At 51.7% G+C, this 23560-nt stretch overlaps 1 protein-coding gene across 1 annotated transcript in view; it reads left to right on the top strand.

Moving 5' to 3' along the window:
• Positions 1 to 23560, top strand: part of KSR2 (kinase suppressor of ras 2) — a gene marked incomplete at both ends in the record, with an annotated part of 432583 nt that overhangs the window by 103720 nt on the left and 305303 nt on the right. Inside the window, one exon of the mRNA XM_080717771.1 lies at positions 3295 to 3445. Within this exon, the coding sequence (XP_080573897.1) occupies positions 3295 to 3445 (151 nt within the window). The remainder of the gene's footprint in view (positions 1 to 3294; positions 3446 to 23560) is intronic.

Raw genomic sequence — 23560 nt, 5'->3', positions numbered from 1 at the left:
CGAACCTCTGCCTTTTAGCACCCTGTCTGTAAATGGTGCTAATCAAAGTCTCACCTTTTTTTTGGGGGGGGGTACTGGGAATTGAACCCAGGGGCATTCTACCTCTGAGCTACCCTCTGGCCCTATTTTATTTTTAATTTGGCTGACCCCAAAGATGCGATCCTCCTGTCTCAGCCTCCCAAGTACCGGGATTACAGGCATGTGCCAGCGCTCCTGGCCTAAAAATATCACCTTTCTGCAATCTTTGTGACATTAAAAGAAAATCCATGTAAAGTACTTACGAGAGTGCTGTATGCGTCTCATTTATTATTATTATTATTATTATTATTATTATTATTATTACTATTATTCTTATAATCACCATCATCACCATCAAACATGTGCATCTGCTGTCCTGGCCCAGGCTGGATGGAGACGCTTTCTTCAATGGATTTTCAGGATCTGACATTTCAGTGGCAATTGGTTATACAGATATATTTTTAAATTTCAGGATGAAGGCACATGTATTACTCTTGCAGCAAAGAGGAGAATCCCTTTCTGTTGCCGACCGTCCTTCTGAATGTGGTTCATCCCGCCTCCGTGCCCTGGGCGGCCTTTGACAAGGCAGGGTTTACTTGCCATGCCTCTGGGCGGCTCAGTCACTGATCTCCGCCCCCTGACCTGGCACACCGATTGGAAAGGAATTGCTTGGCTTCACCTTTTGACCTGGAACCCTTTTTTTTGGTGGTACTGGGGTTCCTGGAAGCCCTTCTACCTCCGGGCTACACTCCCAGACCTATTTTTACATTTTTATTTGGAAACAGGGTCTCTTAAACCAGCGCGCGCGGCTGGCTTCGAACCTGCGCGATCCTCCTGTCTCGGCCTCCCAAGCGCGGGGATGACAAGCGTGCGCCACCACGCCCGGCCGACCTGGAACCTTTTTTGATAGGATTTATATCATGGTGGCCTTTTCCTCTTTCAGTTTAATCAAGATCCGTATGTTGTTGTAATACACACATATGGCCACAAGAGGGAAGCAAGAGTCCACAATATTGCCTAGTCTCACATCCATATTCTATATATGTAAGGGGGCGCACGCTTGTCATCCCAGCATTTGAGAGGCTGAGACCAGAGGATCGCGGTTCGCGGACAGCCTCAGCTACTTAGTGCGGACCTCTGCAACTCAGTGAGACCCGGTTTCAAAATAAAGAATAAAAAATAGGGCAGGGGGTGTAGCTCGGAGGTCAAATGCCCCTGGGTTCCATCCCCAGGCCCGCAAAAAAAATAAAAAATAAAGAATAATAATAAAAAAAAATATATACACACACATACATATAATATATATAAATATATATTTATTTTTGGTACTGGGGATTGAACCCAGGGGCATTCTACCTCCGAGCTACACCCCCAGCCCCTTTTGTTTTAAAACAGGGTGTCACTAAATTTCCGAAAGCCTTGCTATGTCACTGAGGTTGGCAGCGAACCCATGATTCTTCTGTCCCAGCCTCTCAAGTCCCGGGGTTCCGGGTGTGCGCCGCTTGGCCACTCCCCACATTTTAAAATCTCATCTAAATAACAATATGCATGTAAGAACATTGACTACTGTTAAGTGCTCCATGTTAAGGAGCATGTAAAGGTGTACAGATAGAGATAGACAGACAGATAGATAGATAGACAGACTTATAGACGGGTAAGTACAGAAGAGTGACGCATTTTAAGGTTCAGCCATACAGGGTTTTGGGGAGAGTCGAGACACCTGTCAATTTATATTTCTAACCAGATTTCTTTCTTTCTTTCTTTCTTTCTTTCTTTCTTTCTTTCTTTTTTTTTTTTTTTTTTTTTTTGCGGGTCTGGGGATGGAACCCAGGGGCATTCAACCTCCGAACTACACCCCCCTGCCCTATTTTTTATTCTTTATTTTGAAACTGGGACTCACTGAGTTGCGGAGGGCCTCACTAAGTAGCTGAGGCTGTCCACGAACCGCGATCCTCGGTCTCAGCCTCCCAGATGCTGGGATGACAAGCGTGCGCCGCCACGCCCGGCTTTCTAACCAGATTTCTGCCTTTTCTGTGGAAGCAGAGTCTGTCCAGAGGTGTCTCCCTCCCCTCCCCCAGCCTCCCTGCCTTACCACTGGGCCTGAGGGTGCGAAGCCCCCGGTGCCCAAGCGCTTCCAGCTTCCTGCCAGGCCCAAGCCACCCCGGGCTTTCAGCCCCTTCCCCCGAGGACCTTGCAGGCCCGGTGCGAGCCGGGGCAGTGGCCGCGGGTCTGAGGGGGTCCGGGGGCCGGGGCCGGGGCATCCAGCTGTGTGCCTCTGCCTCCAGGCCGGGCTTGGGTGGAGTCTGGGCAGTTGGAGGTGGGGTGGGGGCTGCCCGCCTGGCGAGGAGTTCAGCGGAGGGGGAGGCAGACAGTTAACTACTGCGCCTGCCAAGGTACCAGGTGTGTGTGCTTAGGCCCCCATCTTGTAGATAAGAAAGCAAAGCCCAGAGAGGTTAGGAAAGTTGTCTGAGCCCGACGGGTGGGGCATGCCTGCAATCCCAGTGCACTGGAGACTGAGAAAGGAGGCCACAGACTTGAAGTCAGCCTCAGCAGCTTAGCGAGGGTCTTAGCACTGCGGGAAGAAACTGTTCCAAACAAATTTTAAAATAAGGCTGGGAGCTGGGCGGGTGGCACACGCTTGTAATCCCCGCGCTTGGGAGGCAGAGACAGGAGGATCGGGCTGGTTCGGAGCCAGCCGCGCTGGCTTAAGAGACCCTGTTTCCACATAAAAAGGTAAAAAAAAAAATAGGTCTGGGAGTGTAGCCCATGGGAGTGTAGCCCGGAGGTAGAAGGGCTTCCAGAAACCCCAGTACCACCACCAATAATAATAATAATAATAATAATAATAATAATAATAATAATAATAAAGGCTGGGAGTGTAGCTAAGATAAAATGCACCTGGATTCAGTCCCCAATACCAAAAAGAAGAGAAGGAAGAAGAGAAAAAGAAGGAAAAGAAACTTGAGGAGGAAGAGGAGGAGGAGGAGGAGGAGGAAGAGGAGGAGGAGGAGGAGGAGGAGGAGGAGGAGGAGGAGGAGGAGGGGGGGAGGAGGAGGAGGAGGAGGAGGAGGAGGAGGAGGAGGAGGAGGAGGAGAAACTTGTCCGAGGTTATTATCTAAACCCAGGCTCATCTGAGCCCAGATTCCAGACCCACCCTTACCCTTCCCAGCTGCACGGGCGAGCCCTCCACTAGGCACCACCAGGGGGCGGCGTGGAGACTCACGGTCCGCCCTCGGGATGCTTGTGGTCCCGCTGACTTCTCTGTCGCCCCCCCAGGAAATCTCCCCTGGCCAGCTGAGCCTGGAGGACCTCCTGGAGATGACGGACGAGCAGGTGTGTGAGACGGTGGAGAAGTACGGAGCCAACCGGGAGGAGTGTGCGCGCCTCAACGCCTCCCTCTCCTGCCTCAGGACGGTGCACATGTCAGGTGAGTGGGGACAGGGGGGGCCGCCGGCCACTTCCCCTCCGGGTCCCCCTGCGGGCCAGGGGTGGGACAGAGTCATCTTCGGTGGCAAATCGAGCTTCTGAGGGAAGATGGGCCTGGGATTTGGTGGCTGGAGGAAGTGGGTGGACCGGGAAGCTCTTGGGTTTGACTCCCGTCCACAGACAAACCGCTGAGTTCTGGGTAATTAGGACCCAGGTACGGAAATGCTGGGAGTGTGGAGAGACCAGGGCCTCCAGCTCAGGTGTTCTGAATTGCCTGCGAATTTTGGGTCACCGTCTAGCTTCTTATTTTCTTACATAAATATGCGCGTTCATTGTGGCATAAATCAGAATAGAACTATCCCAGGCCCAGGCCGCCGGGGACCTGCTGTGGTCACTTTAGTATATCTTTGAGTATAATTTTTCCAGTCCAATGGGTATGTGTCTACTTGTGGAATTAAGGTTACCGTTACGTATTATTTTGAAGGTTTTTGTTTTTACCTAATAAGCTATCTTAATTAATCATCACTGCTATGATCCAGAGTGCTGACCATTCAATTTGAGGAAGGAAGACGTACTCACTCAGAGTTTTCTTGGGGATTGTGGGTTCAGTCCCTGTGAGTCTGGGGACCGCGGATCTCGGCACGTTGGCGAGGAGAGGGAGGGCACCGGGCTTCCCTCCTCACCTCATGGAGGCCGGAACAGAGCAAGCCAGGGGGCAGCCATGTATAAACCCCAGGGCCGCACCCCCAGGGGCCACCTCCTCCAGCTGCGTCCTACCTGCGTAGGGTTTCACCCAGATAAATATATTGCGGTGGATTTACCCACTCCTGGGATTACCACCAAGCCTGCTTCCGACATTGCTGCCGTGTCTCCATGAGGGCTACGGGGGCAGTCTGAATCTAAACCGTGACATAAGGTAATCCATGTAACGCGTCTGGTTTGACTGTGTCCAGATACATCATCATCTTTCCAGCTAATTGTTCAAACAGCTGCGGCCTTAATCAGCACAACATCAAATATCATGTTCTTCAGGCTTCCTGCATCCATTCACTCATTTGTTTATTGAGTGGTCCTGGGCATTGAACCCCGGGGGTGTCCACCTCTGAGTTGCACCCCCAGCCCTTTCTGTTTATTGTTTTGAAACAGGGTTTCTCTAGGTTGCTGGGTCCTGCAGTGTGGCGGAGGCTACCCTTGGGCCTGTGTTCCTCCTGCTTCAGCCTCCCAAACACTGCGATCCCAGATCACGTGTCCTCACGCCTGGCTCCTGCTTCTCTTTAGACCCACGACTTTCTCCCACATGTAGGCCTTTTTGGCTCTTGGGGTCAGCTCTGCAAAGAGCAAGCCTGGGAAGTGTCCAGGCCACCGGCACGGTCAGCTCAGCTTCCACTACAAGGTGGCACCATTGAGTGGCAGCCCGGCAGGTGCAGGGCCTCATGGGGGCCTGGCCCCTTCAATCCACAGCACCCAGCTTAAGTTTAACCCTGCGGGGCGAGGGTCCAGCTGTGGGCCAAATGGGAGGTATCTGAGACAGGTGCTTGGCCCACAGCCCGCACCAAGCCCTTTTGTCCTCTCTCCAGCCGGCAGATCCTGGTCTGGGCTGCAGGGAACCAGCGAAGGACGCTTGGTGCAGGGCCGCCTTGCACCTCGGAGGATGTTTATCTGGTAGCATCTGGCCTTTTCCCAATAGATGCCCGCGATGTCCCCGCTGCCAGCGTGGCAGATAGCAGAGGCTAGATATTTCCACGTGTTCCCTGGGAGATGGAATACCCGGTCCACCCAGCCTCGAGGTCCTCTCCTCCCTCACCTCCAATCCCGCGGGGGGTGGGGAGGGCGTCACCGGGTGCAAAACCTGGTCCCAGGTGGCTCGCCTGCGTGGAGAGGAAGCTGGTGAGCCCCTCTCGGCTGAGAAATCACGTCACGTGACAGCTGTGTCCTAAGCACCCTCCTTTGCCAGTAAAAGTATTTCCTTCTCGTTTCAATGCCCGAACACGAGCGCCGGCCTCCTATTCTTGGAAGTTGAGGTTGTACCTGTATTTTTCCTGTCATGAGCAGCTCTGTCCTCGGGCACGTCTGTGGCTGTCCCTTTAGAGAGGTCGTAGTGAGGAAGGTCTTCCTGCAGCGAGGTACCTATTTTAAGGCTGCTGCTCACGTTGCCACAGTCCTTTCCAGAAAGTTCTTACGGGTGTACGCTGCCCCCCCTCCCCTGCCTCTGATTTTGGGGTGCACGGAAGTGGGCATTGGAGGTTGCTAGCTTCTTCTAAGTTGCTTTGCAGACTTCTTATGTTCTAATCAGGCCAGGTTGTTAAAAGCAGAGCTGGCCCAGGCCTAGTGGCGCATGCCTGTAATCCCAGTACTTGGGAGGCTGAGACAGCAGGATCGCAGGATTGAGGGCAGCCTCCACAGCGTTGGGAGACTTTCAGAAACTTAGCCAGACCCTGTTTCCAAACAAACAAAAAATAAATAAATAAAAGGGCTGTGTGTACAGTCCGGAGGCCTGGGCTGGGTCCTGGGAAGCACCGGCCACTGTGCCTGGGTTTCCCAATTCCTGTGGCCCTTAGGGCTGAGGCCAGGCAGCTGAGACCCGGGGAAGGGCCGGCGCGGGCCAGGGAGTTTCCTCCACATCACCCGCCACCGCTGCTCTCCCTGTGGGCGCGGTACCAGTACAACATTTTAACTTGTTCTTTTCCTTTTGGTACTGGCGATTGAACCCAGGGGGCATTCTACCATCTGACCTACATCCTGCCTTTTTATCCTATTTTTCTTGTGTATCTTGAAACAGGGTCTTGCTAGGTTGCTGACAGCTTTGCTTAGTAGCCGAGGCTGTCCTCAAATCTGCAATCCTCCTGCCTCAGCCCTCCAAGTCCGGGGATTACAGGGTGGGCCACCACGCCCAGCTGTGGAGTGATATTTTAATCGGTGCCCCTCTCTTTCACTAGACCATAGGCGGGCAGGAGTTTGCCCTATGTCTCTGCTCACCGTTTAGTCTCAGGGTCAAATAGTTCTTAAAATGCACCTTCTTTCCCAACTGGCCAGTGGCCTGAGCAGTGGCTGAACTGGCCGCTGAGTTAGCGCTTCCTAGATGAGGCTGGGCGCGTTTCTGCAGCTCCCTCCGTCTGCCTGGGCCTCTGCCTTCTCCTCCGGTCCCCATCCTCATCCACGCCCGTCCTCAGGCCCAACCGCAGGTCTGGTCCTTGCGAGGCCCCTGCAAACTGGGCTGACCACTTGCCCTTGGTCCCAGGATGCACATAGATCCAGTGACCCTCGAGGTCCACACCACAGAGCCCCCGGCCACCTCTCCAGCCCAGCTCCTGTCTCCTTACCCTGCCGGGCTCACTGCTGCCCCCAGGCCCCTGTGTGCCAAATGAATGAATGAATGAATGAATGAATGAATCTTTCACCAGTTGACTGTGCCTTAGGGTGACTGTCAGCTCCCATGTCTCAGTCCCAGCGCCCTGTCCTGTCTGATATTGATTGAACCAGTTACAGGGCCAAGCGATGTGCTTTCTTCTGATCGCCACCAGGGGGAAGCAGCGAGCCGGGACCCTGGGACCCGCCTGTCATAAGTCCTCTTCCCTGGACAATTATAACTGGTTCCTTGAAGCTTCTAACCAACTAGATGGTTCCATTAGTTTCTGACCCTTCACCTTAACCAAGGCTGTGGCCCCAAGCTAGGGAATTAACTAGTGTCTTTGCCATCAGATTCTGGCTTCTTGCGGGTCACACCACATTCCTCTTGGTGTCACCGCTATCAACCCAGAGGTGCCGTTTCCTACAGCAGTGAATCAGGGATGCTAGCTTCTGGGGTATAGCGGGGGCTTGTGGGATGTTTGTTAAATGACTGAAGGGACATAGGTTGTTCTGAAGACATCGTGTGCGGCCTGTGCTGGACCAAGAATTCATAATTAATCACTTTTTCTCTGTCTCAGGATGGGGGCGGCTCTACTTTAGAGAGGTCAGTGTTAATCTTAGTTTTCTTTGGGCTTGGGGGATAGCTTTATTTCCTAGTCCCAAAGGCAAGACATCTTAAAGCTTTCTTCTATCTTTGTGGCTTGTTAGATCAGCCTTGGCTTGGCACCAAAGAATAATCATTAATTCCTTCTACAAGCTCAAGGGATTGCAAAGTCAGGGTACCTTAACCTTTCCTTATTATAGCTACTGTGGCCTGAAACCAAAAACATTCATTAAATCATTCAAGAAAATTTGCTGATTGCCCACATGCAAGGAACTGTTCTCACCCCCGGAAGTGAGCACTTAGATGTGTTCTCATGCGTGGACGTTCTGGGGGGAGAATAGATGATTGTGTGATCGGCATGTTGTACGGGGTGTTAGCACAGGTGCTGTGGGGGAAAGAAATCGTAGAGCGGGCTGAAGGTGCAGTGCTTCCTGGGAATGGGGGCCTGGGGGCTGATGGTCATGTTGAAGAGGGTGGGGACAGCAGACCCCGCCCAGCTCACTGCCTTGGGATTTAGAGTCTGACAAGCTTGGCTCAAATTCTGGCTCTGCCGCCGGTCAGCTGCGTGGGTTTGGATCCTCCGGTTTGGTGATCAGTGACGCTTTGCGCCCGAAGCAGTCGATGGCGGTGGTGACCACTTCTGCCCCATTGGTTCTTGGGGGTTATGTGGCATGACACAGGCAATCACAGGGCCTGACCTGAGCTAGATGCAGGAGAGCTCTTACTGTGATCGACACCACCAAAACCCTAATCACTGCCCCGGTCCTGTAACCACCACTCATCACTGTCAACACCATTGCCATCACCTTCATCACCATCAGCACCATCACCATCACCGTTACCATCATCACCATCCCCACGATCACCTCCCCTATCTCCATCCCCATCTCCATCCCCACCATCCCCACCATCGCCATCATTATCATCATCACCACCATCACCACCATCATCGCCTTCTCCACAGTCACCTTCCCTATCTTCATCCCCATCACCACCTTCCTCATCACCATTATCACCATCACCACCATCATCATCACCGCCATCATCATCATCACCATCATCTCATCACCACCATTATCACCACCATTATCATCACTACCATCATCACCACCATCATCATCACCACCATGATCATCACCATCATCACCACCATCATCATCACCATCATCTCATCACCATCATCATCATCACCACCATGATCATCACCATCATCATCACCACCATGATCATCACCATCATCTCATCACCATGATCACCACCATGATCACCATCATCATCACCACCATCATCACCACCATCATCATCACCATCATCTCATCACCATCATCATCATCACCACCATGATCATCACCATCATCATCACCACCATGATCACCACCATGATCATCACCATGATCACCACCATGATCACCACCATCATCATCACCACCATGATCATCACCATCATCATCACCACCATGATCATCACCATCATCTCATCACCATGATCACCACCATGATCACCATCATCATCACCACCATCATCACCACCATCATCATCACCATCATCTCATCACCATCATCATCATCACCACCATGATCATCACCATCATCATCACCACCATGATCACCACCATGATCATCACCATGATCACCACCATGATCACCACCATCATCATCACCACCATGATCATCACCATCATCATCACCACCATGATCATCACCATCATCTCATCACCATGATCACCACCATGATCACCATCATCATCATCATCATCTCACTACCATCATCATCATCCCCACCATCCCCACCATCCCCACCATCACCATCTCCACAATCACCTTCCCTATCTCCATCCCCCTCAACACCACCATCATCATCTCCACAATTGCCTTCTCTGTCTCCATCCCCATCCCCATCCCCACGTCCCCATCACCACCGCCATCACTGTAACCAGCATCGTCACCATCACCATCAGTCACCAGAGCTCTTATCACTATCCAAATTCCACAGCCGCCACCCATCTCTCTCACCATCACCATCACTTCCACCACCCTCCATCTTCCCCCGCCGTCTCCCTTGCCCCCGCTCCTCCCCTCGTCACCAGCCCCCCTGGCCTTTCTCTGTCCCCAACGTGCTTTTCCCACTTTCTCATCTTCCTTTCTCTTTTTACCCGACGGTCCTGTCATACTCTATTTGGGCTGCTCTAACAAAAGACCCTAGACTGGTCATGTATAAGTAGTAGAGGCTTGTGGCTCACAGTTCCGGAGGCCGTGACGTCCAAGACCAGTGCGCGGTGCAGGCACGTGCGGCGTTGGCGTTGCCTCGCTCCTCAGAGGAGCTCCTCATATCGTATCTTCAGACAGAAGCGAACGGCGGCTTTCATAAGGTCACCAATCCCCTCGTGTCCTGATCACCTCCAAAAGGGCACGCCTGTTAATACCATCACCTCAGGGTTAGGTTTCCATGTATAACTTTCAGGGAGACACAAGCATTCAGACCGCAGCAGGGCCCTGGGCGTCAGCCTTTTAAACCCCCTCCCCTGTTCAGGTTCCCTTGAAGCCCCCGTGTCCTTTGTGACTCTTTATAACTCCTTCCCTTCCACCTGGCTTGACCATTCTCCCCGGGTGGGCCATTTCCCTGCCCCCTAAATAAAAGCGGAAGCCCAGGCCACCTTTGCAGGGGCCACGGCACCATTTTCCCTGTGGCTGTCTCAGAGCCCAGATCCTAGGGGGAAGTGGAGCCAGCCACTTGTCCCCATTTCCGCCAAGAGTGTAGTGTGCAGCGTCTGAGGACAGCCGGCCCCTCCCCGGCCAGTGTGGCCCGCCACCGGGTGCCGTGGCTGCAACTTCTATTCTCCTTTCTGTGGTTCCTTCTTTCCCTCCACTCTTCCTTTTGGCCTTTTGATTGTTTTTAGCCTGATGGTTTGTGATCGTTGATGCCTTCTGTTCTCCAAGTTCAAACCCGAGGTGGAGACAACGGAGAATCTTGCCTTCCTTCCTCCCGGCAGCCTCCCTCCCGCCCATAGACAGTTGCTAGCACTCACTGTGCATCTGGTGCCTTGCTGGCCTCGGGCTGAGCTGAGACTGGAAAAGGAGGAGGAGGGTAGGAGGAGGAGGAGGAAGAGTCATCATCTGGAGTGACAAGAACACACATTACCTGTGGTAGGAGGGAGAATGGGCACCCGGGCACAGGGAGACCAGCTCAGCCGCCCACTGGGCACGCTGAGGAGAGTGGAAAGAGCCTGAGTGATGTGGTTGGGCTGACCCTTCCATGCTGGGCCAGGCAAAGAGCTTGCACCGCAGGCTTGTTTATCAGCTTTCAGTGACTGTGACAAAATGCCTGAGAAAAATAACTTAAAGGGGGCAGGACTTATTTAGGCTCAAGGTTTTTTTTTCATTTTTTCATCAAGGTTTTATTATTGTTTTTATTTTATTTTTTTCAAGATGTTCATAGCAATTTTATTCACAATAGCCCAAACCTAGAAAATTCCACTGCCCATCAGTCGTTCACCATGTCATCCTTGCACAGGGGCCATGCGAATCTTCTTTGTATCATTTCAATTTTAGCATATATGCTGCCGAAACATGCACTAGCCTCGAGGTTTTAGAAGGTTCGGTCTAGGGTGGCTGGCTTCATGGCTCTGGGTCTTTGATAAGTTAGAAGAACACAGTGGAGGGGTGTGGCTCACTTTAGGGCAGAGAGAGGGAAAAGGAGAGGGAAATAGAGCGAGAGAGAAGAGAGAAGGAGGAGGAGGAAGAGGAGGAGAAAGGGTATGGGGACAGATAGACCCTTTTGGGGCACACCCCCAGTGCAGTGACCTGCTTCCTTCAACTAGATCCCACCCCTAAAGATTCCAGCACCCCCCAGTAATGCCATCCAATTATGAGCTCACCCATGGATCGGTCCCTGATGAGGCCAGGACCCTCCTGATCCAGCCACCCAAGCCCTGCCTCCCTGCCCTGCTGCACGGGCCCCGCCTTCAACACATGAGCCTTTGGAGTCATTCTAGACCCAGACCCTACAGATGGCCTTGTCAAGTTTGGAGACCAACCCTATCTGCAAGGTAGGAGGGTGGCTCAGAGCAGTGACAGATGCCGGCCCCAGGAGCCATGCAGGGAGAGTGCAGGGGCCGGGGCGCTGCAGGCTGAGGACCCTGCACTCCGCTGCCTCCCAGGAGCTGGCTTTGATGCGCCCCTCTGCTTCTCCGGAGCACAAGCGGGAGGACTGGTATCCAGGGGGAAACAGGATGCCGAGTGGCCCCAAAATAGGACAGCCTTGGATGCTCCCTGGCTTCTTCCCAGTTTGGGCTTTGAATGAAGCCCCCCAGAGCGCCGCCTTCCATGCTGGAGTCTTCCTTTGAGTAGAACAAAGAGTAAGAGGGCTCTTGATTGGCCCTATTGTTCTAGTTGCTTCTAAGTCGGAGAGAGCTGGGCGGTGGAGGAAGAGCGGCCCCTCCCAAGGCCCATGGGGTCTCATGTTCTGGCGTGGCATCCTTCCTTTCCCCGGCGCGAGCTCCAGCCCTCTCGTCCGTGGGTTGTCAGGAATCCCTTGCAGTATGTAGCATGGCCTTAGGACTCTTGCTCTCGCAGACAACAGGAACCGGATATAAAGGCGCTCATAGACCAGAGGCTCATTCTGTCACTCTCTGAATACCAGCGGAACGTTCTCTGTTTCGGTCACTGCCAAGGGGACGAGGGATACAGAGATGGGGAGGTCGACCAGCTGCCTGGACTGTGCACCAGTGTCGCAGGCCCAAGCTTCTTCATACAGCAGGCACTTTGCTCCTGCGGCGAGTTCAGCTTACACTCATTCAAATTAGGATTAAAAATGCACCTCTTCATTGCAGAGGCCGCATGTCGCTAGAAGCTACCGTAGGGGCATGGAACAGTTCTAGAAGATGTCTACCATCATGGAGTGTTCTGTTGGACATGGCTGCTCTCAACTCTGATGGGAGAAAACATAAAAAAAAGAAATAAAATAGTGATGAGTATTTTTTTTAAGTCCTGGGAGTTAAACCCAAGGGCATTCTACCTCTGAGCTATAGAACATTGAAATTGAGTTGGGGGTCTCAAAGAAGGCAAAATACGGCAAAGGGGTGTGATACCAGACTCCTTTTTTTTTTGGTGGTACGGGGGTTCCTGGAAGCCCTTCTACCTCCGGGCTACACTCCCAGACCTATTTTATATTTTTGAAACAGGGTCTCTTACACCAGTGCGGCTAGCTTCGAACCTGAGCGATCCTCCTGTCTCTGCCTCCCAAGCGCGGGGATTATAAGCATGCGCCACCATGCCCAGCACTACCAGACTCCTTTTTATTAAAGGTCTGTCGCTCCCAATTGAGGTCTGCAGACCAATATGGGGGGGGGCTATCAGTCTTCTGAGTCACACTGCAGAGAGGAATTGAGGGTATTTATATAGCTGGGGGCTTGGGGTGGGGCTAACAAGGTGGGAGAATGCCGGTCCTCTAGCAACATCTGGAGTCTGCCCCATCTCTACTTCTGGCTTCTGGGATTCCGCCTCCTGTCCCAGCTGCAGGGTCCTGGGAGTGGGAGGGACCCAACCTATCATTCCAGCCTTTTTGGTGATATTGGTTGACAACCGAGTCAATAACTACTTCCTGCATTCAGAGGAGACCTTGTTATAGGGGCTCCTTGGCCAGGAAAGGTCCGGTCATTCAGAGTGGACACCTGGGAGTATGGCTGCAGCAGGAGTTGATTGAAGGTGACCCTGAACAGCTCGGTAATGCACGTTTGAATGAACTTTAGCAGACAAGGGGACATCAAAAAGAAAAGGAGAATCATGATGATGGGTTCCAGGAGGGGAAGGAGCCAAGCAGCTATAGGCTCTAGGAACCATTCCAGATAGGAGGTAGAATGTTGATATCATGTTTTTAGATCCTCACTTAACCTGGTCAGAGTTTGGACATTTTCCTCCATTAGACCAGATTCATTAATTTAATAGCAGCATTTTCCCTGAGAAAGAGACAAACACCACCCTTTCCAGCAGTGAGTAAACCCAAAGCCCATCTATTTTGGAGGGCTACCCTAGCAAGGGAGGTAATTTGTCACTGAAGGGAGGCCAAAGAAGAGGTTGTAGATTCAAGAGCCACTCGAAGCCTCCTCTACTTGGGTTAGGCAATGGAGTCAGTCTGGTCAAATGGAAAACGTGCTATTGGGTCAGGAGCATCAGTACCAGATTTTGGAGAGAGAGTTTAATACTTATGGTTATCTGGCATCCAGAGGGAGGGAGGGAAGGAGGGAGGGAGGGAGGGAGGGAGGGAGGGAGGGAGAGAGAGAGAGAGAGAGAGAGAGAGAGAGACAGAGAAGAGGGGGGGAAGGAAAGAAAGAGAAAGGAGAGAGAGAGAGAGAGAGAGAGAGAGAGAGAGAGAGAGAGAGAGCCAGCATTTTGCTGATCCCACCTTGTGGTCAATCCAACATTTTATGGAAGGGGGCAAATAGGTTCCCTTTGCAGAGAAATGGCAGCACAAGTAGAACGGGAGGCACTGGCTTTACTAATCAGCTGTTGCAGGAGGGGAGAATAAAACAAGGGGCTTAGGGAATGTTTAAGTGCCATAGGCCCAACGTTTAGGAATTATGTATTAGGTTAATAACTGTTTCAGCCTGAGCCTCAGGCAGGGCAATTTTGTCTGTATCATAAAAAAGAGATTGGCTTACCCGCTACCTTGAGAGTTACCCTGGGCTCTGCAAGCGTGATCAGGCTTGATGAGTCTGGGAGCCATCAGTCTTCAGCCAAGCTGAGTAGGGCCAGCGGCAGGGCTTGCTTCGGAAGGGTGGTCCCCTGTGTTGAGGCACCTGGGGCTCACTGCTTTTTCAAGGGCAATCACTTTTACAGTGACCCTCCTGGCTGCATGCCAGGCACAGTCTGGTTGGTGGGCGTGGCTGAGGGCAGTGCTTAGCCCAGTGTCCTTCCTTGCCGCATTTGAAGCAGGCTCCTGGAGGTAGTTGTTGTTTCTGTCCTCCGCCCCTAGGTGGTGCTCATTGTCCAAAGGGCTGAGCCTCCACCACTGGCTGCAGGGCTGCTACCAAGGCGCAGGCTTGCAGATCTGCCTTTTGGAGGAGCCCGAGTGTACGCTCCACTTCAGCCTGTTCCTCTCTGGAATTAAAAACTTTAAATACAGCCGGGCGTGGTGGCGCACGCTTGTAATCCCCGCGCTTGGGAGGCTGAGACAGGAGGATCACGCAGGTTCAAAGCCAGCCTCAGCTACTTAGTGAGGCTCTCAGCAACTTAAGTGAGACCCTGTTTCCAAATAAAATATAAAATAGGTCTGGGAGTATAGCCCAGAGGTAGAAAGCCTCTGGGTTCCACCTCCAGTACCACCAAAATAAATAAATAAATAAATAAAAATAAATAAAAACAGCCGAGCATGGTAGCGCACACCTGTAATCCCAGCATTTGGGAGGCGGAGACCAGAGGATTGTGGTTCATGGCAGCCTCAGCTACTTAGCGAGGCCCTTCGCAACTCAGCGAGACCCTGTTTCAATAAATAAAAAAGACTAAAAAATAGAGCTGAGGGTTTAGCTTGGAGGTAGAATGCCCCTGGGTTCCATCCCCAGTACTGCAAAAACAAAAACAAACTTTAAATGCCATATTTACCAAATCATGAATAGGGGTCTGAGGGCCATCCTGCTAATCCCAGTGGAGATCTTCAGAAGGTACCGTGGCCGCTCCAGTAGGGAAGGCAGGGTTAGTCAAATGGGCCGGGTCGGCCTGTTCTCGTGCAGCCTCTAAGATACCATCCCATTCATCAGCAGTTAAGACAGAGGTTAAAATAACACGGAGATCCCACCATTTATTTTATTTATTGCTTATTTTATTTATTCCTTAATAAATTTATTTTATTTATTCCTTAATAAAACTGGATGGATTGGTGGAAAAAGAACCCAGCTTTCTTTCAAATTGAGCGAGGTCCGGGAGGGAGAAAGGGACATGTACACGGACCACACCTCTGTACCGGCCACCTCGCAGAGCAGGGCCAAGAGAGAAGGGGGTCCTTGGAGCGGGTATGGTGACTTACAGGGGAAGGCGAGGGGAGGCAAGGGTTGGTCTCTTAAGGAAGGACGGTGGGGGAAAGGAGCGGGTTAGAGCGAGACGCCTCTTTGTCTTCGGGCAGGGTGGGTCAAGGAGGGGAGGAGAAACCCTGGGGATCAGGGTGGAATCAGAAGGTGGTGCCCGTAACTCGGCAAGGTTGCAAGATGGCGGCTGTGACTGAGCAGAATTAGCAAGTAGTGGCTGACGGGGGTCCCTGGCCAGTAGGGCTTGGGCGGTAAAACAGTGAGAACCAAGGCAGGGGCCGGTGTGCAAGAAACAGAAGGCCGGGGCTGGACATAAAGGTCTTCCGACCATTTACCAGACCACTTACCAAAGTTGCTGAGATCGGTCAGGATATCGAAATCCAGAGTTTTGTTTTTGGGCCACCGAGACCCATTATCCAATTCATCCTGGGGCCATGCCGTGTTACAGTAGAAACGGAGGCGCTCAGGGCACAAACCCTCCGGCAGCCTCCCGGGTCTGGACATAAGCGAGGGGGTAACCTGGCGGGGACTAGGGGTCTATTTTGGAATTTCTGTTTCCCGTGTCTGGTCTCTGGATGAGAATGAAGAACAGGAGACAGGTGTCCTCGTTATCCTGATCAATGTTCTGGAATGGGGCCAAGAGGACAGGAGGGACATGTCCACTCCCTTCTCAGGGCTGGAGGAACCAAGAGGATGGGAGGGATTTCTCCACTCCCTTCTCAAGGCCAGAGGACAACCTAGTTGTCCTGGGGGCAGCTCTTAGTGGCCGTGCATTTGGACAAATAGACAAGCTGAAGGCAATGACCCACTGACCAGATGAAGGGACGGGAACTCACCCTGCCTGAGAACGACTGGTCCAATTAAGGGTCGGAGAGTCCAGGTTCCTGGGAGTAAAGTATAGGGCTCTCCTCTAGGGCCCGATGGAACCACCGGGGAGTCACAGGGGCTCAGGGAGGGGTAAAAAAAAAAAAAAAAGCCCTCCCGGGTTCGGCACCAGATGTAACATTGAAATTGAGTCAGGAGGTCACAAAGGAGGCAAAATATAGCAAAGGACTCTGCTACCAGGCTCCTTTTTATTAAATTGTCCGTCGTTCCTGGCCAAGGTCTGCAGACCAGTATTGGGAAGGGGCTATCGGTCTGCAGAGTCATACCACAGAGAGGAGGTGAGGGTATTTATGTAGCTGAGGCTTTGGGGTGGGGCTAGCAAGGAGGGAGAATGCCAGTCCTCTTGAGACATCTGGAGTTTGCCCCATCTCCACTTCTGGCTTCTGGGGTTCCACCTCCTGTCCCAGGTGCAGGGTCCCATGAGGGGAGGAGGAGGGACCCAACCTATCAAGCTATACTCCCAGTCCTTTTTATTTACTTGTTTTGAAACAGGGTCTTGCTAGGTTGCTGAGAGTCTAAGTTGTTGAAGCTGGCTTCAAACCTGCCATCCCTGTCTCAACCTCCCAAGTACTGGGATCAAAGGTGTGTGCCACCATGCCTGGCTAATGGTGATGAGTTTTATGTAGATAATTAAAGTGGACCATAATTATGGTGACTAGGTAGTTTTGATAGGGTGATCAGAGTGGTCAGTTAGGGTTCAGCTAGACAAGTAGAAACAGGAGGATTTTTTTTTTTTTTTGTATGTATGGTGCTGGGGATTGAACCCAGGGGCTTTCTACCTTCACCTCCCCCAGCCTGATTTTTTATTTCTTATTTTGAAATAGGGTCTCAGTAAGTTGTGGAAGGCCTCACTAAATAGCTCAGGCTGGCTTTGAACCTGCGATCCTCCTATCTCAACCTCCCAACTATTGGGATTACAAGCCTGCGCCACCATGCCCGGCTTGGATAAATATTTTTAAGAGATTTGCTGCAAGGAATTGGCTTATGTGATTGGGGTGCAGTCGGGGGTGCTGGGTGGTCTGAAATCTTCAAGGCAGGCTGGCAGAAAAAGGCTGAAATTCCAGGGCATAAGCCAGAGTTGCCATATACAAGTGAACTTTCTTTTTCTCTTGGGGAAAGAAATGCCTTTGTCCTCAGTGCTACTCTTAAGGGATTCCAGTGGATAGACTCAGCCCACCGGGTCACCCAGCATAATCCCCCTTCCTAAAAAGCAACTGATTATTGACTTTAATCATGTCTATACAGTAACTCCCCAGAAATGCCTAGTTACTGTTTGGTGGAACAGCTGGGGGCTGTCACTTAGCCAAGTTAATACCTAAAACTGACAGTCCTCTCCTTGGGGAAGAGCAGCTGAGATTTGAATGACGAGGAGGTACCAAACAGGGAAAGATCAGGACAGAGGAATTGGGGGCAACAGGAAACAGGTCACAGAAACCTCTAGACCACTTTTTTTTGTGTGTGGTACTGGGGATGGAACCCAGGGGCATTCTACCTCTGAGCTAGCTACACCGCCAGCCCTATTTTTCACTCTTTATTTTATTTTATTTTATTTTATTTTATTTTATTTGGTGGTACTGGGGTTCCTGGAAGCCTTCTACTTCCGGGCTACACTCCCAGACCTATTTTATATATTTTTATTTGGAAACAGGGTCTCTTAAGCCAGCGAGGCTGTCTCCGAACCTGCGCGATCCTCCTGTCTCCGCCTCCCAAGCGCGGGGATGACAAGCGTGCGCCACCACGCCCGGCATCACTCTTTATTTTGAAAGAGGTTCTCACAAAGTTGCAGAGGGCCTCGCTAAGTAGCTGAGGCTGGTGGCAAACCAAAATCCTCCTGTCTCAGCCTCCCAAGTACTGGCGTTACAAGCGTGTGCCACCATGCCTGGCTTCTAAACCACTTTTAAGAAGAGAAAGAAAGCCCACGTGTCTGAGGCATCGGACGGTACATATCCCGTTGACTTACTGCTGTGGAACGGGCCACTCTGAAATGTAGCAGTTTAAACAACTCCTCTGGCCTCCCTCTGGCTCCTGGGCTCACTGGGTGGTTCTCCTCCTCCTCTGCAGTTGGAGTGAACCGTGGTCCTCTGGACCCCAGGGGAGCATCCTGCATGATGCATGGGCACGGATGGCAGGATGCTGGCTCTTGGGGTAGGCGTCCAGCTGGGACTCTTTTCTGGGTCACCCACAGGTTGCCTTTCCGTATGGCCGATGGTCACAACACGAGTGAGTATTCCAAGCAGGGGGAGATGGAAGCTTAGTCACAAATACGTATTGCCTTGATTCTGCTGCTAACTGTCAGTGAGGGTATCAGTGGGGCAGAGGCATTGTGAGTTGATAAGACAATGGTTTATTGTAGGATTCAGTTAGAGCCGTGTAGCTGCAAGACAAGCTGGGGGATTGCAAGTTCAGAAGGAGAGGGTTAAGATTCAGAGGCAGCTGGGCGTGGGGGGGCGCACGCTTGTGATCCCAGCATTTGGGAGGCGGAGACAGGAGAATCTCGGTTCGCGGACAGCCTCAGCTACTTAGCGAGGCCCTCCGCAACTCAGTGGATCTTGTTCGGGTCAGGCTGAGTCTACTGGCCACCCCCACCCTCTTCCCTTCCTCCTTCCCTGACTTCGGCTTTTCTTGAAGTTAGCCTGTCTACTTAACTCAACCTTGCTTTTCTCACCTATGAAATGGGAATGCTAGTGCCGGGCGTGGTGGCGCACGCTTGTCATCCCCGCTCTTGGGAGGCGGAGACAGGAGGATCGCGCAGGTTCGAAGCCAGCTGCGCGCGCTGGCTTAGGAGACCCTGTTTCCAAATAAAAATGTAAAAATGGGTCTGGGAGTGTAGCCTGGAGGTAGAAGGGCTTCCAGGAACCCCAGTACCAAAAAAAAAAAAAAAAGGGAATGCTAAAAATATCTTCCTCAAGAAGTTGCTGCAAGAAAGAGAGAGAGAGAGAGAGAGAGAGAGAGAGAGAGAGAGAGAGAAAACAAAAAGAAAAAAGAGTTACCATCAACCCTGAGCCCTGTGGTGGCAGCTCTGGGGGCCCTGCCATCCTCACCCATCCCGCCAGCGTGGCATCCTCTCTTTACTCCGGTACCTGCGAGGAGCTGAGCAGAACCAGGCTCACGATCGACACGGTGCGCTGTGGTCGGCAGGGGCCGGACTCTGAGCATCGTGGCTTCCACAAGCACCAGCCCAGGCCAGCCGAGGTAGATGCAGCCTGGTGGTCTTGGGATGAGCATGGCCGTCCCCAGGCTCCTGAGCAGGTGCCTATGGCCTGGGGTGGCCTTTTGCTTTGTTGAGGTGTTTTCTTAATTATTGACTTCCTGTCTTGTATGAGAAGCCCTCATGTTGTTGTTCGAGGAATTAAAATTAAAAAAAAAAGAGCACTTTGCATCTTTTTATGTTCTTTTGTATTTTAAAAATGGATGCCTAAAGCCGGGCGTGGTGGCGCACGCTTGTTATCCCAGCATTTGGGAGGCTGAGGCAGGAGGATCGCGGTTCGCGGACAGCCTCAGCTACTTAGTGAGGCCCTTTGCAACTCAGTGAGACCCTGTTTCCAAATAAAGAATAAAAAAAAAAAATAGGGCTGAGGGTGTAGTTCAGAGGTAGAATGCCCCTGGGTTCCATCCCCAGTACCGCAAAAAATAAAAAAAGAGATAAAAGAATGCCTAGAAAAAAAAAATGCCCAGGAAGAGCCATCCTTGGATAGTTAACACCGTTGTTGTTGGATGGGGGGGGGCGTGGTTACTGGTTTTTTATTATTAGTTTTTGCTCATCTGCATAATCTGTCTTCTTGGGCAAAACCCAAGAAGCTGTGTAACTTAAGCCCAAGTTTGAGGGAGGTGAATGTTGAGTGTTTGTGTCCTTGGCCTGCCGGCCCTGGCCCTCGTGATTAATTCCTCTGTGCTGCAGGAGGCTGGCGGCGCTGTCGCTCAGACCCCACAGATTTCAGTGTCCCCTCGCTGGTAAGGACCCCTCTCTGCACCTGTCCGCAGGGAGTGCTTGCTTCCTGGACTGTGTCCTCTTTCCCGAACTTACATGGCTTCTGCTCAAGCCTCAAGACGTGGGAACTTAAACGCCATCACGGCCCGGAAGCCTTCCCTGACTGCACCTGCTCTATGTCCCTGAGAAGTTATCATGAGGTTGTTTTGAGATATAATCTTCCACGCCGGGCGTGGTGGTGCACGCTTGTGATCCCCGCGCTTGGGCGGCGGAGACAGGAGGATCGTGCAGGTTCGAAGCCAGCCGCGCTGGCTTAAGAGGCCCTGTTTCCAAAAATAAAAAATAGGTCTGGGAGAGTAGCCCGGAGGTAGAAGGGCTTCCAGGAACCCCAGTACCACCAAAATAATAAATAAATAAATAAATAAATAAATAAATAAATAAACCAACCTTCCACATCGGATTGCAAGTTCCTGGATGGCAGGCGCCATCTTTTAAAAGCAAAACAAAGCCGGGCGTGGTGGCACATGCTTGTAATCCCCGCGCTTGGGGGGCAGAGACAGGAGGATCGCTCAGGTTCGAAGCCAGCCGCGCACGCTGACTCAGGAGACCCTGTTTCCAAATAAAAATGTAAAAATGGGTCTGGGAGTGTAGCCCGGAGGTAGAAGGGCTTCCAGGAACCCAAGTACCACCAAAAAACAAAACAAAACAAAACAAAACAAAAAACCAAACAAACCCAAAACAGATAACACAGTAGGAAAAGCACCCTGTGTATCAGGCAGGATTCTCAGCTGATTTTGAGAACTTTCACTTAAGTCTTTAAATACTCCCCCTAGGAAAAAATGTTTTCCATTAGTTTTCAGATAAGACGATGAAGTCACAGAGAGGTGAACCTTGTCCCTCCAGGGCACAGAGCCAGAACATTGCAGGGCACCAGGATTTGAACCCGGGCCTGTGTCAGGCCACGTGTTCTAAACTCACTGCTTCTCTGTTTCTGACAATCGGCTTAGCTTAATAGCCAGAGTATCACTGAGTGAATTAAGAAACCAAGGAACTGTCATAATCTAATCGCAGAAATTGTGCCCTGCTAGGGGAAGGTTGAAACATTTTTATTTTTCCCTAGGAGAGAGGCAAGGGAAAGCAACTCCTGACTGTTTTAGTGACAGGACCCGGTGGGAAAGAGAGCAGATAATCAGAGAGATCCTCTTTAAAACAGGGGCTCACAAACTACAGTCCGCGGGCCGATTTGGCCCTCCACCTGCTTTTATAAATAAAGTTTTATTGGAATACTGCCACACCTGTCTGTTTACTTATCGTCTGTGGCTTTTTCCCACACTCCAACATCACAACTCTGTTGTGTAACAGAGTCAGCCCCACGTCAGTCGCGTCCCAAACAGGTGCTCCAGTGTGGATATTTCTGGTCCGTCCCCTACCACACTGCGTTCTTGGGGGGCAGGGTCTGCCTCGGCATCTCTGGATTGTCAGGTAGGAGGATGCTGTTGCCACAGTACTCTGAAGGTCCCTCCCTTTGGGAGTTTAGGGTTCTTTTGGGGAGGATTTGTGCAAAGGGGTTTGGAGTGCGGAGCTGCTTCACACTCCAAAGCTACCGAGTTCCTTCCTTACCCGCAAAAGGAAACCCTAAATGGCGCCCTCCCCTGTCACAAGCCCAGAGCCCATTGCAGGGTGGAGACGCGCCTCCCAGCCCCCGGCCGCCTGCCATGTCCTCCTGGTCCTCGGGGACGGAGCTCGGCCCAGCATCGTCATCTGATTTCTTTCTTTAGCGCTTTTGTTTCTCCGCTCGGTCTGGTACTTTGTGGGGGAGAAATGAGGCGGACAGCCTTTGTCATCGGATGCCAGGACGGCCCTGACGGCCTTTTTCAAAGCTGCTCCTTCCGAGGACCTTCTCCCCTCATTATCATGGTGCATGGAAGAACTGAGTGGCAGGCTGTATTTTTGCTCTAAATATCAGAGTTCCAGCTTGAAAACCTTAGGGTCAAATAGCTGGTTGGCTGGAGACACTTAGATGCATTTCTCGGACACTGTCCCACAGGACACTGGTTTCTTGGACACTGTCCCACAGGGCGGCTTCCTGATGGTGTAGTGTCACTTTCGGCCACCAGGGGGCACTGCCTCATAATCTTCCTTTCGTTGAAAAGTCAGAATTAACTTCCAGGGTTAGGGGAAAAGATAAAATTGTGTTCACCGCTAAGAATCTTAGTGTGACCATCACAACTGTCAAACAGGAAAAAAAAACCCTGAGCCACAGAGATGAGAAAGGCTTCACTTGGCTACGGCAGCTACTACCGGGCTTTACCGCGGGCGGGTCAAACCCAGGGGACACTTTGGTCTTCCCCGGCTGGTCTTGACCTGCAGATGCTGCAAGTTGAGGGCTCCTGCCCGCTGCAGTCTTGCCTGCAGGAGATCCTGAGCTCATCTTTCTCAGCCTTCACATTCTGGAAGCTCTTGTGTTGGCTTCCAACCGCAAAACCACTTAAGAAGAGCAAATTAGCTATAGAGGAAGGATGGAGAATAAGTTCCAAAGAGACAGGGGGGGGGGGCGGAAACTAGACAGTGGCTACGTTATCTTGGGAAACATCTACAAAGAGCTCAGGGCCAGCTATGGGGCAGCTCCAGCTACGTAGGAGCCCCCAAGGGGCTAGCTAGAACTAGGAAGAGAAGTAGCCGGGCTGGCTTCCATGAAAAGTAGCATCTTAGAGTCTCCATGCACCTGACACCTGGGTATAAAAAGCCATGGGCCACGTTTGGCAAGGGGCTGGGGTCCTGGCTTCTTTCTCCAACTTCTTTGGTTAGTTTGTGGCCCGGTCAGGGGTGTGTGTGTGTGTGTGAGTTCTGAACCACTTCTATGTGTATTGTGGCGGGAGGTTGGTCTTTGCAATAAGCATGATACTATATAATGGTGCAGTATATCTGAAGAGTAATCAGGTGATGAGAGCTTTGGCCTCTGTCCGGAGCTCCACTACCATCTGAGCGGGGCCTTCTACCTGGTTCTTTTGGCCCTGGCAAGCTGGAAGTCATATAGCCCCCAGAGAAGGTTACCACCCGCTCCCCAACACCTGCAGCCCCTCTGCAGCCTGTTTCAATAAAGCAGACTCCTCAGGGCCTGTGATCCCCAGAATCCTAGCCGGAGAGGCCCTCTCTGTGGGGGGTCTGGACCCCCCCCCCCAACACACACTTGGTCAAGCCCCAGAACTTGATGGAGTCATGGCCCCCTGGATGAGGGGCAGTGCCTGCAGCCCTTTTAGTATTTTGGAACAGGAAGAAAAAAATAAAGGTACTGATCAGTCACAAGCTTCTTACAACATGTTTGAGAAGTTGGAA

The sequence above is a fragment of the Muscardinus avellanarius genome (assembly GCF_963383645.1).
Source record: "Muscardinus avellanarius genome assembly, chromosome: 21".
NCBI classification, from domain to species: Eukaryota; Metazoa; Chordata; class Mammalia; order Rodentia; family Gliridae; genus Muscardinus; species Muscardinus avellanarius.
This window is presented reverse-complemented; position numbering and strand designations above follow the sequence as displayed.